The sequence below is a fragment of the Coenobita brevimanus genome, chromosome 93 (genome assembly GCF_032717465.1).
Source record: "Coenobita brevimanus isolate Jiangsu-jjx chromosome 93, ASM3271746v2, whole genome shotgun sequence".
Taxonomy (NCBI): domain Eukaryota; kingdom Metazoa; phylum Arthropoda; class Malacostraca; order Decapoda; family Coenobitidae; genus Coenobita; species Coenobita brevimanus.
In genome coordinates, this window is record NC_137046.1 from 22,522,048 (window position 1) to 22,534,948 (window position 12,901).

The window sequence follows — 12,901 nt, forward strand, 5'->3', positions numbered from 1 at the left end:
TTTCATTCAGTCCAAATGCTCTGAACTTTCCAACTCAGATTCTTCCCACTACTTCTGGCATCTTCCCTAAAGCCTTTTAAATAAATTAACCCCATCCTTCTTCCCTTCTCTCTTCCGTTCTGATGGTTCTGTAGCCTTTTCTGCTGAAAAAGGAAACTATTTGCCCTGACTGTCTCCTCTATTCCATTTTGGACGATTCCGATGCCATCTCTCCGTCTCCTTTCCCCTTTCACTTACTCATGCCTGTCATTAAAATTTCTTCCATGGATGAATTTTCTGCCCTCGTTAGTCTCAACACTCACAAGGCATTCGGACCTGATGAGTTAAATCCTGAAGTTTTCAAAAACTGTTTATCTGCTATCACCCTGCCTAGATATACTTTTTCACCTTTGCCTGTTAGCAGTATTTTTTTCTTGCCAGAAGTTTGCTCTCATTCAGCCTCCCGGAAAATGGTGACTGTTCCCAACCTTGTTCCCAACCTTTAATATCATGTATTTCTAAAGCCTTGATTCTGTCCTAAGCATGAAAGGTTTTATGCATCATTCTTCTCATAATATTCTTTCTGACAGTTAGTACGGGTTCTGCCAGGGACACTCCATTGTCAGTTGTCTCACTTCCCTTTCAGAGTCTTGGACATCCTTTCGGCTCTTTGGAAAACCTTTGTCAGCGCACCTGATATCTCAAAGGCTTTCGATCGAGACTGACACAGATCCATTTTTCCCACATTGTCCTCCTACGGTTTCTCTCTTTCTGTGCCTTCATCTCAAGCTTCCTCTCTGATTGTCCTGTAGTTGTTATTGCAACTCGAAAATTTTTGAAGGTATCTGCCAGCCTTCTATCAATCTTTCTGCATGACAGCTACATCGAGTCCTTATTCTCTGAAGTCTGCACGACAGCACTGACGAACCAAGGATTGTTGACATGCTTTCATCTCACGTCCACAGAAGTCCTTGTTTTGACTTCTCCATGTCTGAGGCCAACAACTTGACCAACTCGGCTATCCTACAACAGCAACAACACTGGCAGCAATACACAGAACACGGGTGTGTCCAGAAAATTTGGAAACTGAAGCAGCCGGTCAACCTTCCAGTTTTTCACTGCATGGCCTGGAGACAGAGGCCTCTAGCTGAAACCTTAACTCAGGTATGAAGCTGAAACCAACTACACTCCAGGATGACCAGGAAACATCAGATCTCTGTGGTGAGGACTCAGTTACTTGTTCGGCCTTATCAAAGTTGGCTCATTGACTCAGCTTACTACCTTGGGCAAAGGTGTCCCCACCATCCATTCACTTGATGTAGTGCTACTTTCAGGTGATTCTACAACTAGCTACGAGCCAAATGGTTCCTTGTAAATCAAGAAGTTTACTATGTTCTGTGGTAACAAGATAACCAAATGGATACCTGGTGGTCTGGTGGATTGAAATGATCCTGCTAGTTGTGACCCATAAGGATTTATATCCATCAGGTTGTTGGCGCTTATTATATTACTCACATAATGCCACTCAGTGGAAGGGCGAGTATTCAATCGGGCTTCAATGTCTAAACAAATTTGCCTAGCCCGAAACCCCTTCATTCCTGATGAGCCAAGAAAAGACTGGAGGATAGCAACACCGACAAGGGCAAGACGCACCACTTATTCAGAGCCATCAGGTCGTCAACTGGATGTTTAGAGACCAAAAGCGACCTTCTGTCCTGACTCATTCATGAGCAAGAAGTCAGCCTTCCTCCTTGCCAGTCATCATCAGCGCTCTGCCCGTATCACCATATCTCCGTATCCCACCATCTGAAGCCAGTCATACACGCCATTTCCATCTCATCCCTATGCCACTGGGACCTGCTGCCTCTGAATCTATCTGAACATCTTGAACCGTGATGTCGAGGCCACCTCGTCAAATTTCTGATGCACTTGCACACCACACTACACCTATTCCACCACGATGCCAAAAATTCTGTCAGATCCTCCGAATATCCCAGGAACACACACACACACACACACACACACACACACACACACACACACACACACACACACACACACACACACACACACATATCGTTTTTTTACTTATCTGCATAACTTTATGAGTGCAGGTTTTGTGTAGTAATCATAACTGAGCCATTATGCCTCCTCTCAAATTGCTGTCTAATTAAGAATCATTGTCCGACACAATTATTATCTCAAAGAAACGTCTCATAAAAGTAATTACCCTACGCTCTTAAACTCAGAGATAAATTGGTCAATCACAGGATATGAAACAAAATAACTTCTCCATGCATGCATATTTTACTGCAAAGTATAATAAACACAGGAATCAAGGTTGCCAGATATCTCTAAAAATACTTAAGGAAACACGTGGCCAATTGTTCATATATTGCCCACACCACTGGATACGCTTATAGTTCCTCTGTCCTGTTTAGCTCTTCGTCTTTGCGGATTACTGTGACAGATTCATATTTAGCTCCCAGTGCTTTGTACCCAAGACACAAAGCAACCATTCGAACAGTCAAAGCACAACGGTAATTATCTATTTTTCCCATCAAAACATTGTTTCCAACCGCGATAGCGAAGCTGGTATATTTTCCGTTTGTCTGTGTGTCTGTGTCTGTGTCTATGTTCTGTTAGCACAATAATTTCAGAACCGCTCAAGATATCATTACAAAATTTTACAGGTGTGTAGTAGGGGAAAAAATCGATCACGAATTTGAAACTGGTGAAAGTAGATCGAGGGGTGTGTGTGTCTGTTACTAGTAAACCTTAACTTCGCAACCTCTCATGTTATCACCAAAAAAAATTTACAGGCGTGTAGTTGGGATAAGAATCTCCTACAAGTTCTAAACTGGTGAAAGTAGGTCAAGGTCAAGGTCAAGGTCATATTCCGAGCCGCGCTAGATATGTATCGGCTGATGGATTCCTCAGTGACATAGCAGTAAAAGTAACCATTAATGAACAGAGAATTTTACCATTAATGAACAGAAGACTTTTACTGTTAATGAATAGAGAAGAAATTAGCAATTAACTAGAAAGCACTCAAAGAGCACATACCTCCGCCAATGCCATTTCCATTAACAGGGATCCGGATCCGGATTAGGATCCGCCCCACAATTTAATCAATTCTTTCTTGGTCCATGACCCACCTAACCACAAAATTTTATTGAAATTCATTGAGAACTTTTGGAGATATTGTGCAGGATACTTCGGATCCGGATCCTCCCGAAAATTTAATCAGTTCTTCCTTCGTCCATGACCCACCATTCAACAATATTTCATCAAAATCCGTTCATAACTTTTTGAGTAATCCCGGATCCGGATCCGTGGATATAGGATCTGGACACCCTCCACCCCACAAAAAAAATAAACAATTCATTCTTGGCCCAAGGCCCACCTTCCGCAAAATTTTACTGAAGTTCATTGAGAACTTTTTGAGATATTGTGCGGGATACTCCGGATCCGAATCGCGATCCGGACCAAAATTAACCAACTTCTTCCTTGGACCATGGCCCACCCTTCTACAAAATTTAATCGCAATCCGTTCGTAACTTCTTGAGAAATCCTGCTAACAAACTGACAAACAAACCAAGGCGGGATAAAACATAACCTCCTTGGCGGAGGTAATGAACAGAGAAGAAATTTAACCATTAATGAACGGAGAAGAATTTTTATCTTTGTGATAGAAAAAAAAAAAAAAAGGTCTGCTTTTGTTATGGTCTCTCTCTCTCTCTTTCTCTCTCTCTCTCTCTCTGTATGTGTGTGTGTGTGTGTGTGTGTGTGTGTGTGTGTTAACAAATAGCACAGTCAGTTTTCATTTGATTTTAATGAAACTTGATGAAAGAGTTGAGAGACAGCCGAGGGATTATCCTTTTTTTTTTTTTTTTTTTTTTTTAACAATAAGCCAGAGAACAAGGTCGCATCGGTGATATACAGGTTGAAAATAAATGTCAATAGTATTTCTGCACCTTACTCTGTAATATCCTATTTTATACATTTTTGCCATGATATTTTGTATTCTTTACATCGACTCAGTTTTTTTTTCAGTTGAACGAAGACACATGAGGTCAATATATTACCAGTGAATCCATATATATTTTGTGATATTTATCCACATTTCTAAAAGAAAATATTTTGGGTAATTTAACAACTTTATCATCAGGGTCCCTAAGGGGAGGGCGAATGCTTGGTGTGAGAGGAGACAAGGAGATGCCTGGTCTCTCTTTGTGTTTTGATTTCTAGGGAGCAGGATCACGGCCCCTTGTCTGGAGCTTTCCTTCTCCTAGCCTCATTATAAGTTAGTGTATCGACTTCTAATCCCCTAAACGGTATTTTGATTGTACTGTACCTATATTAGTAATGTTTTGAAAGTGAAATCTGCCCTGGAAATTGTGATATATGAGATGATTACAGAGCAGCTGTGTTTTGAGGAGAGGCAGAAACAACTGCTGTCAGCAGTTTGATGACCTGGGATAAGGCCAGCCAATCACGTACACCACCGTGATACTAAAAACTTTTTGTAATTATGAAGTAAGGTGACGAGTTCTTATCCTATGCTGTACCACCTTAACACCTAGGGGTTAGGGTGGTCAAAGGACAGCTGCATTATCTAATTCTCTGAAATGTTCCTATGAAAAACTTTATTTTTTCTCATTACTCTAGCTGATTCAGAGGAAAGATTGAGACAGTTGGTAGAGGAGTTTGGAAGGGTGTGTGAAAGGAGGAAATTGAAAGTAAATGAGAATAAGAGTAAAATGATGAAGTGTATGAGGTTGGTAGACAGTAGGAGGATGAATATAGGTTTGAATGGTGAGTTGCTTGAGGAGGTAGAGTGTTTTAAATATTTAGGGTCACATGTTGCTGTGGATGGAAGAATAGATGCAGAAGTGAAGTTTAGAGTGAATGAAGCAGGAAAGGTGCTGAGAGGAATGAAAAAAGTGTTTAGATGTCGTTCGCTTAGAATGGATGTAAAGAGAAGGCTGTATGAGGGTGCTGTGGTACCGACGGCGACTGCATTATATGGGGCTGAAACATGGAATATGGGTGTAGCAGAGAGGAAAAGTTTGAATGTAATGGAGATGAGGTGTCTGCGGAGTATGTGTGGAGTGACGCGTATGGATCAAGTGAGAAATGATGAAGTGCGAAGGGGAACTGGAGTTGGGCGGAAGATGGCTGATTGAGTTGAGCAGAGAGTGTTGCGATGATTTGGGCATATGGAGAGAATGGATAATGAGCGATTGATAAAAAAGATAACTAGGTCTGATGTGAGAGGTGTAAGGCTGAGGAAGACCACGAATAGGATGGATGGACAGTGTGAAGAGAGCGCTGGATGCGAGAGGGATGTCTGTTGAACAAAGAAGAGTGGCTGTGTGTGATAGAAATGAATGGAGAGAAAATGTGAATGAATAAATGATGACGCAGCCCTGAGGGGATATTCTCTCGCATTTGTCTGATCAGTTGATCAGGTCAGGTGCGGGTAAGGGGATGGGTCTATTATGATGTGGCAGGGATAAACCAGCTCTGCTGTTGGGCCCTGCTGTGGATGTCACTGATTGCACTGCGCAGTTGACCCTCGTGTGGTGTGGTGCGGTGAGGATCTGTCCCTTCTCGCATTTAGGGCTAAGATGCGAATCAATGTGTTTGAATGGATAAGTAAATTGGGAGTGTGTCGTCCTGTCTCGGCTACCTCCCTTTCCTTGGGGGAAACAGCCTAGGTATATAGATAGATAGACCTTGCTTGAAACTACCTGAAAGTTCTAACACTTTCAAGAGTACAAGTCTTGGACCAAGTCTTGGTGCAAGTCTTGATATAAGTCTGGGAGTGGAAATCAACCAAGTTCTGGCAGAGTATTTTACTTCTGACACTGGGTCCAGCATGGCCATTGTCAGGTTTTTAAGTAGTTTTCAAGTGTTGCCTAGACCTGGAACAACTCTAATCTCCCTGTTGTCATCTAGCATGTATGGAAAAGCACCACAGAAATAAACGACCAACATCTGCAGTCAGGTGTTTCGTCGACCTCCTGCATGACCCTACTCGCCTTCCCAGAAAATGCAGTTGAAATTTTCAGAAGCCAAGAATTTGGAGATAAGTAAACTGAAGCGTCAGAGCTACCATGTATGTCATGTACCCTTCATCAAGTTATAGCGATGACACCCTTGTATATCAGGTCCATTTATTTATTCCGTTTTAAAATATATTACTAATAACAGGTCCTAAAATATTTCATATATTCATAAATCCTTAAGTTTAAATGTACTGATCACTTATTTTTCGTAAGTGGTTGTTTTTACATCAGTACAGTAGGTCAAAGTCTGATTTAGAAAGGTTGACCTAAAAGTCTTTATCAAATATAGATCAAACTTGGGGGAAGTGTTCAGGATAAGGCAAGAACGAAGAGATTATATTTTGAGGAAAAATAAGTACATGGTTAAGATCCATGGGCAAGGTCATAGTTCGAACTGTGTGTTTGTGTTTAGATAAAACAGCTAAAAGTTTTTTTGTTTTTTTTTAATCTTAACTGAACCAAACATATGGAAGCACTAAGGATTGGCCAAGGGGCTGACCTTTTTTTTTTTTAGAACAAAAGGTCAAAAATTAAGGTCACACGGTATGATCAACGTTTTTAATTTATCCTAGTCTAGTCACACCAAATTTTGTGGAAGGCTTCAGGATGAGACAGGCATAGAGGGATTCAATTTTGAGAACAATCAGTAAAAAATAAAGGACACAGAGAAAATCTACTCAAAAAGTTTTGATCTTATTTCAACCCAACTTTGTGGAAGAGTTAAAGATCAGGTTAAGATGAAGTAATTTCACGATTTTAGACCAATCAAAGTCAAGTTCACAAGGCAAAGTCATGTGTTCGGCCTTTAGACCAATAGGTGGGCTCCGGTGTTGCACCCTCCGCTGCTTCTTCTAGTTTTTCTTTGGGGCCACCTGAATAAGGGGAAATCATTTAAAAACAAGCCTAGTACACTCAGTGTGATTAACAGAGACACTAGGAAGACTGTAGTCATCCCACAGGATATGTTTCATAGACATTGAGTGTGACGGAACAATGTGTCTGATTATGCTTAAGCGTTGAAGCGAACGACTTTCAGCATCTGATGTAAGTGTGGATGAAATGTAATGAAGCTAAGAAATTAAGAACCGACATCTCTGAAACGTATTCATTAATAGAGAAAATTCTGACATTAAATGTCGGGCCTTAGGATGGTGAATTACTCTGTATTTAACGAGTATTCATATTCTGTAAAAAGATCATCTTGGTACCTAGTTTGATCTACCATTATGTGAGGGGCGAGGGAGAGAAGAGAAGAGCACCATTATCCTAACTGGCTCGTCACCTAAAGACTGTTAAATGATAATTGTGACAATATCTATAGGCCTCTGCGATAGGCATACAGTGTGGGTATAGAACAGGATATAGAAAAAATCATTAATATCAAAATCTGAAGCTAACCTGGACTGTGCCGATCTTGAAGTGGCGTCTGATGGGAGAATGTCTGTAGTCTGGTTTGAGGTCCAGTCCCGCCCGGGTGCTCCAGTTGCCCACCTTCTGTATACCGGTGCTGCTGATGGCCTGGATGTTAAACATGAGCTGTGGAATCACCTGCCGTCTCTCTGCGTTCCAGTCCACTTGTGACCAAGATTCCAGCTCCTGTGTCAACCCATACAAAAATATCCTGGACAGTTATGTATAACCAGTAAGGTGAGCTTTGTGAGCGCGTGATGTGCAAGCGAGTGCCATGTTATCACAGTTTCCCTCTGATATATTATTTCTTCATGACTAGCTGAACAATGAAAGATATACAGGAACGAAAGACATTCTCATATACACCCCCTTCACACACACGCGCGCACACACGCACGCGCGGGAGGGGGGGGGGACTCGAGATTCCAAGGGGTTCCTATGCCTTTATGGGTGAGTTTTAGTTGATAGAATTTATTAAATGAATGTATTACATAAAAAAAAATTCAATTCTACTTCACAGAGGAGAAAAGCTATTTGCTTCTGTTTAGTGTGACGGTCGGGTCGGGCCTGTCCGTTTATTTCCATTAACTACGAGTAAACATCGCTCGCTCGCTTCACTTGCTTCTTCGTAATCAGAGTTGCGTATTCCCTCACCAATATATGCATTAAGGCACACACCGCCGACTAGAGCACTCACAGATTTTATAGTCACACCAATCTCTGACAAAATATTGATATGTCTTTGCAGTTTATCTTCTTCCTAATTCTGCTGGAAATTCAACATTTATTGACTGCTTTACTACGAAAGTGGACAACATTTTTTCATTTTCTTTTTTTCACAGATATCTCCATTTTAGGAGACATTTACTCTCACCGACAACTATAGATTTCCCGTTCACTCGCTTATCCACCTGGTGAACACTCTCAGCTTCTACTTCATCCTCTTTTGAATCCTGAATGATACAGAGAAATGTGTACAGCATCCTATCCGATTCCCTAACCGACCTGTAGAGTTCCGACATAAGTGACATTTCATCACAACAAATTTTTCTTCATGCTTTAGCAACAGCATTTGTACATTGGGCTACTCAGATAGTCGTTAATTCAGTAGTTTGTTGTGTCAGTCCAGTCAGATATATAGATTCTCCCGAAAAGGGAAATCTGTGGCACTAGGCCGGTGTCATGTGCGTATTTTCTGCATATGGATGCCACATGCAGAAAGTTAATCATGCAGGAAGTACCCATTAATTAATGCAAATGCATAAACGAACCTCTAGCACGGATCACCCAGGACATATGACGTTTACATGCACATGTTCAAGCATACCTGCAGTACGTGCGTGAATGGAAATGAAAGCACGTCTCAGCAATGAGACATATTTACTAATTTCCACCTACCTGCTTTGACTTTGTAGTTTCCTAACTCTAGATACGACATCGATCTATCTTTCTACCACATAATAAGATGGAGTAATGCCCTGTGTGGCATAACTCTGATAAAAACCAGAGACTTTCAACATGGGAGCCATCTGAAAGCCATGTATATGGTACTGAACATGAGCATTGCAACTGACGTTTGCACACTGAGTGCAGTGCGAACCTCCAGTGCATATGACACCTCAGCATTAACTATTGCCTCCATGCCCGAGAGCCCTCCACTTGTGGAGAACGTACTGTGGAGGTTTTCACTTCGAGCACGAAAGCTTAGATTCTTTTCTCTTATCTTCAAACTAATGTCAGAAAGGTATGTTTAATAATGCTTAATTTGATACGATACGTAACAAGACGGTGGCTTTCACCATCATCATCTTACCCAAGAATTGCGTGCATTACGTCTGCCTCGAATCGTACCAAATCTTATTCTCAAGTTACCGAAAATATATAAATAAATGAATGTGCTGTTTCAATTCTAGTTCTTACCGATCTTTCTGGTACCTATTACCTGTCCATCAAGGCTACTTCTTCCTGATTTCCCTCTCTTTTCTATTTTAATCAGCTTTCTTCCAGTCACTTCATCTAATTAAAATGAAAAAAAAATCAAAATTTAATTGTCTCTGACTCCACCCTAGACGATTCTAGTGTTATAACAGCCTCCTCTATTATCATTTTATGCCTCGGGGGCGGATGCAAAAAATGTGATAGGAGGCTCGGTGTCAGAAAGACAAATGGAAAAAAGGAATATATTCATATGGTATACAGAGGGGACAGAACAGACAAATGGAGAAAAGGAAGATATTCATATGGTATACAGACAGGACAGAACAGAAACTGTCCCCAAATCTCTAGTTTGGTACCTAGGCCTTGGCCGCCACACCCAGTCACTTGGTTTAGTGCTAACCTCGGCTGCAGTGAGTGACAAACCAAAATCTCTTGTAACTCTGGCAACGTTTCGGGTGGTAACTAGATAACCAAACTGACGCCTGGTTGTCTAGTAGGATAAGACCCAGAAGGGCTTATATCCGAGTTATGGCTGGAATTTACAGTACTGAATGCCACTCGGGGAAGAACGACTGGTCATTCACTTTAACTGTCTGGGCTGAGTAGCCTACTCCCAAGTCCCTACGCTCCTGATGGGACAATGAAACAGGACTGCATAACAGACAAATTATCTATCTGTCTATTGCCAGACGCCATAATCCCGTAAGGGGTGGCCATTTGACTTTGAGTTATTTGTTTTAAGGGGAGGGGCACTAACCCTCCACCAACCCACTTGTTGACACGTAGGGAGCACGTGTGGTTTGGTTATATGGTTACCACCCAGCGTTGTAAATGGTTTCTTGGCTTACAGGAAACTATTTGGCTTGGCACGCAATGTAAAGCCACCTGAAAAGGAAAGAAGAGTAATAAAAAGTGACAGGAAAGATGGGAGAAATAGGAAAAGAGGAGGGCAGGCACAGAAAAGAATGATAAAGGTTAAGGAAGAAGTAGGCAGCAGTACATCAAGTGAGTGGATGATGGTCGCCACCACCTACCACCAAGACAAATTGATGGATGCTTAATAAATAACTGAATGTGAACATTTTCTTTCATGTTTATAATTATCGCTGACATAAGTTTATTGCCGACCCTTCAAAAGAAAATCGAGCAAGAGGTTGTGTTGAACACATTTGGGTGTGCTCAGAGCGCCGTGTAGGTAATGGATGTTGCGGCTGGCCTCATTCTATCACTTGCACAATGAAACCATTCTTCAGGTGGCCTTCTGGTGGCCTTTGTCAAGCCAGAACTATACTCCATTTCACCGAGTCTGGCACCTTCAGTGATGTCCTCAACACCTGTAGCACTGATAAAGGTCCTTAGAACTGGATATACCGTTTTGTATTGCCGTTTTACATTGGTTCTCAAGGTAATAAATAGGGGATAACCTAGTGCAGAGGACTTACGTCAACACTAAAGGCGTTGACGACATCACTGATGGTGCCAGACTTGGTGAAATGGAGTATACATACTAAACTGCCACCACATACTGATCTGTATGCTGGCTGTCATCTACTAAGTACTTATAGATACTCCTTGCTGCACCTGTATTTGTTAAGACTTCATTCATTTGCTTGCCATTAGTCAGTACTGCTTCTATCCATTGAATTCTACTTTCTCTATCCTGGAACATTCACATTCACAGGAAAATGAAACCAGGCAGTCAGCCTGATTTTCAACCCAACGATGAAATACAAGATTACTCCAGTATGAAGACTGTGTGGTGTCGCTTCTCACCGTGATGAGGGTCGAGTAGAATGAGGTGGTGTCGGGTGGTGAGGCGGGGACGCTGCCACAGGTGCCGACCACGTTCTGCCGTTCGTCCCTCTTGAGGGCCTTAACCAGCGTCAGCACTGCGTTACGCGTCAGCTCCCGGGGAATCTGATTGACAGGCAAGAGAGGGAGCAGTCAGGAGGTTTGAAAGAGCTGCAGTGTGTATAAATGCTATAGTTTAAAAGTACAGTACAAACTGACCGTAAAGGGTCAACAGCTACAGTAGCTAGAAGCTCCAATGGAAGCTTATATTGGTTAACTAGTTTGGGCAGTTCATAAGAACGAAATTTAGATGTTTCATGCATAACACCAATGCAACTAATCAGGAAATTTTAAGAAAACTAGGAAAGATATGCATCATGAAAAAAATTAGGAGCAACAGAGTAACAGCGAAATCCATGCTAATATGCGTTAGTTACAACTCCACCAGACTGAGAAGAGATGAGAGTTAACAGAAACAACAAATGATGCCGCACGACAGAAGCAAGACTAACAAGGTTAAAAGCACCACAGGCAGCCAACTCAGACACCTGTAATTAGTCACCACTTCTGAGAGAAAAGCATCGTGCGGAGACAGGCAGCACCATAAAAGAACAGCATCATAATAAGATACCAAAATAACTACCTCAAAATAGCTTAAGCAGAGGCCTCACAAATATCCGAACAAAATACAGCCATATCAACAGCCACTCTATCTATATACCTATACCTTTTCCAAGTACTAACCAGCAAGGCGTGTGCTGCTTTGTAATAAGACAGACAGACAGGCTAACAGATCTATCTATCTATCTATCTATCAATTGCCAGACGTCTCAATCCCGTTTGGGGTGGCCACAAACAAAACGCCTCCACGTCGCCCTGTCCCCCTCCATTTCACTGCCCTGCCTCCAACTCACACCCCCCTCTCTCATATACCTCTCCACCCCATCCCTCCATCTCATCCTCGGCCTCCCCCTCCCTCTTCTCCCCTCCACCTCACTCACATACACTCTCTTCGCCAGTCTTTCACCCTCCATCCTCGCCACATGGCCAAACCACCTCAGTGTGTTCCTCATAACGCTTCATATCACATCCACATCCACACCACAACGCTCCTTTATATCCTCATTCGTCAGCCTGTCTTTTCATGTGACTCCACAAGCTCCTCTTAAATAACTCATTTCCACTGCTCTCACTCTTGATTTGTGTCTTTACAACAACGTCCAAGCTTCACTTCCATAAGTTAGAATTGGTATCACAATACTGTCATGTAGTAACTTTTTCACTTCCATGCTCACTTCCCTGTTTCTTATCACTGTTTTCAAAGAAGCAGTAACCTTTCTTCCCTGCTGTACCCTTTCAAGCACTTCACCTTCCAAACCTCCATCCTTACTCATCACACTACCCAAGTACTTAAACGTACTCACATTTTCCAATTCCTCACCATCCAACCTCGCTGTACATTCACTGACTTCACCTCTCTCAAAGACCATCACTTTATTCTTCCCTGCATTCACCTTCAGATTCCGTTTCTTAAACACTCTCCCAAACTCATCCACCAAGCCTTGCAGCTCCCCTTCGTCTTCACTCAACCACACAGTATCATCTGCAAACAACAGTACAGGGAGTTTCCAAACACTATCCTCTCTCACCAGGGCCACTCCAACATCCACTACCCTACCTTGTACCTCTTTTATTACCCCCATCCATGT

At 42.1% G+C, this 12,901-nt stretch overlaps 1 protein-coding gene across 1 annotated transcript in view; it reads right to left on the minus strand.

Moving 5' to 3' along the window:
- Window positions 1-12,901, minus strand: part of LOC145412380 (ionotropic receptor coreceptor Ir8a-like) — a 214,090-nt gene that overhangs the window by 103,214 nt on the left and 97,975 nt on the right. The window contains exons 7-8 of the mRNA XM_080282268.1: window positions 11,175-11,318; window positions 7,452-7,649 (exon numbers count right to left, since the gene is read on the minus strand). Coding sequence (XP_080138394.1) covers window positions 7,452-7,649; window positions 11,175-11,318 — 342 coding nt within the window. The remainder of the gene's footprint in view (window positions 1-7,451; window positions 7,650-11,174; window positions 11,319-12,901) is intronic.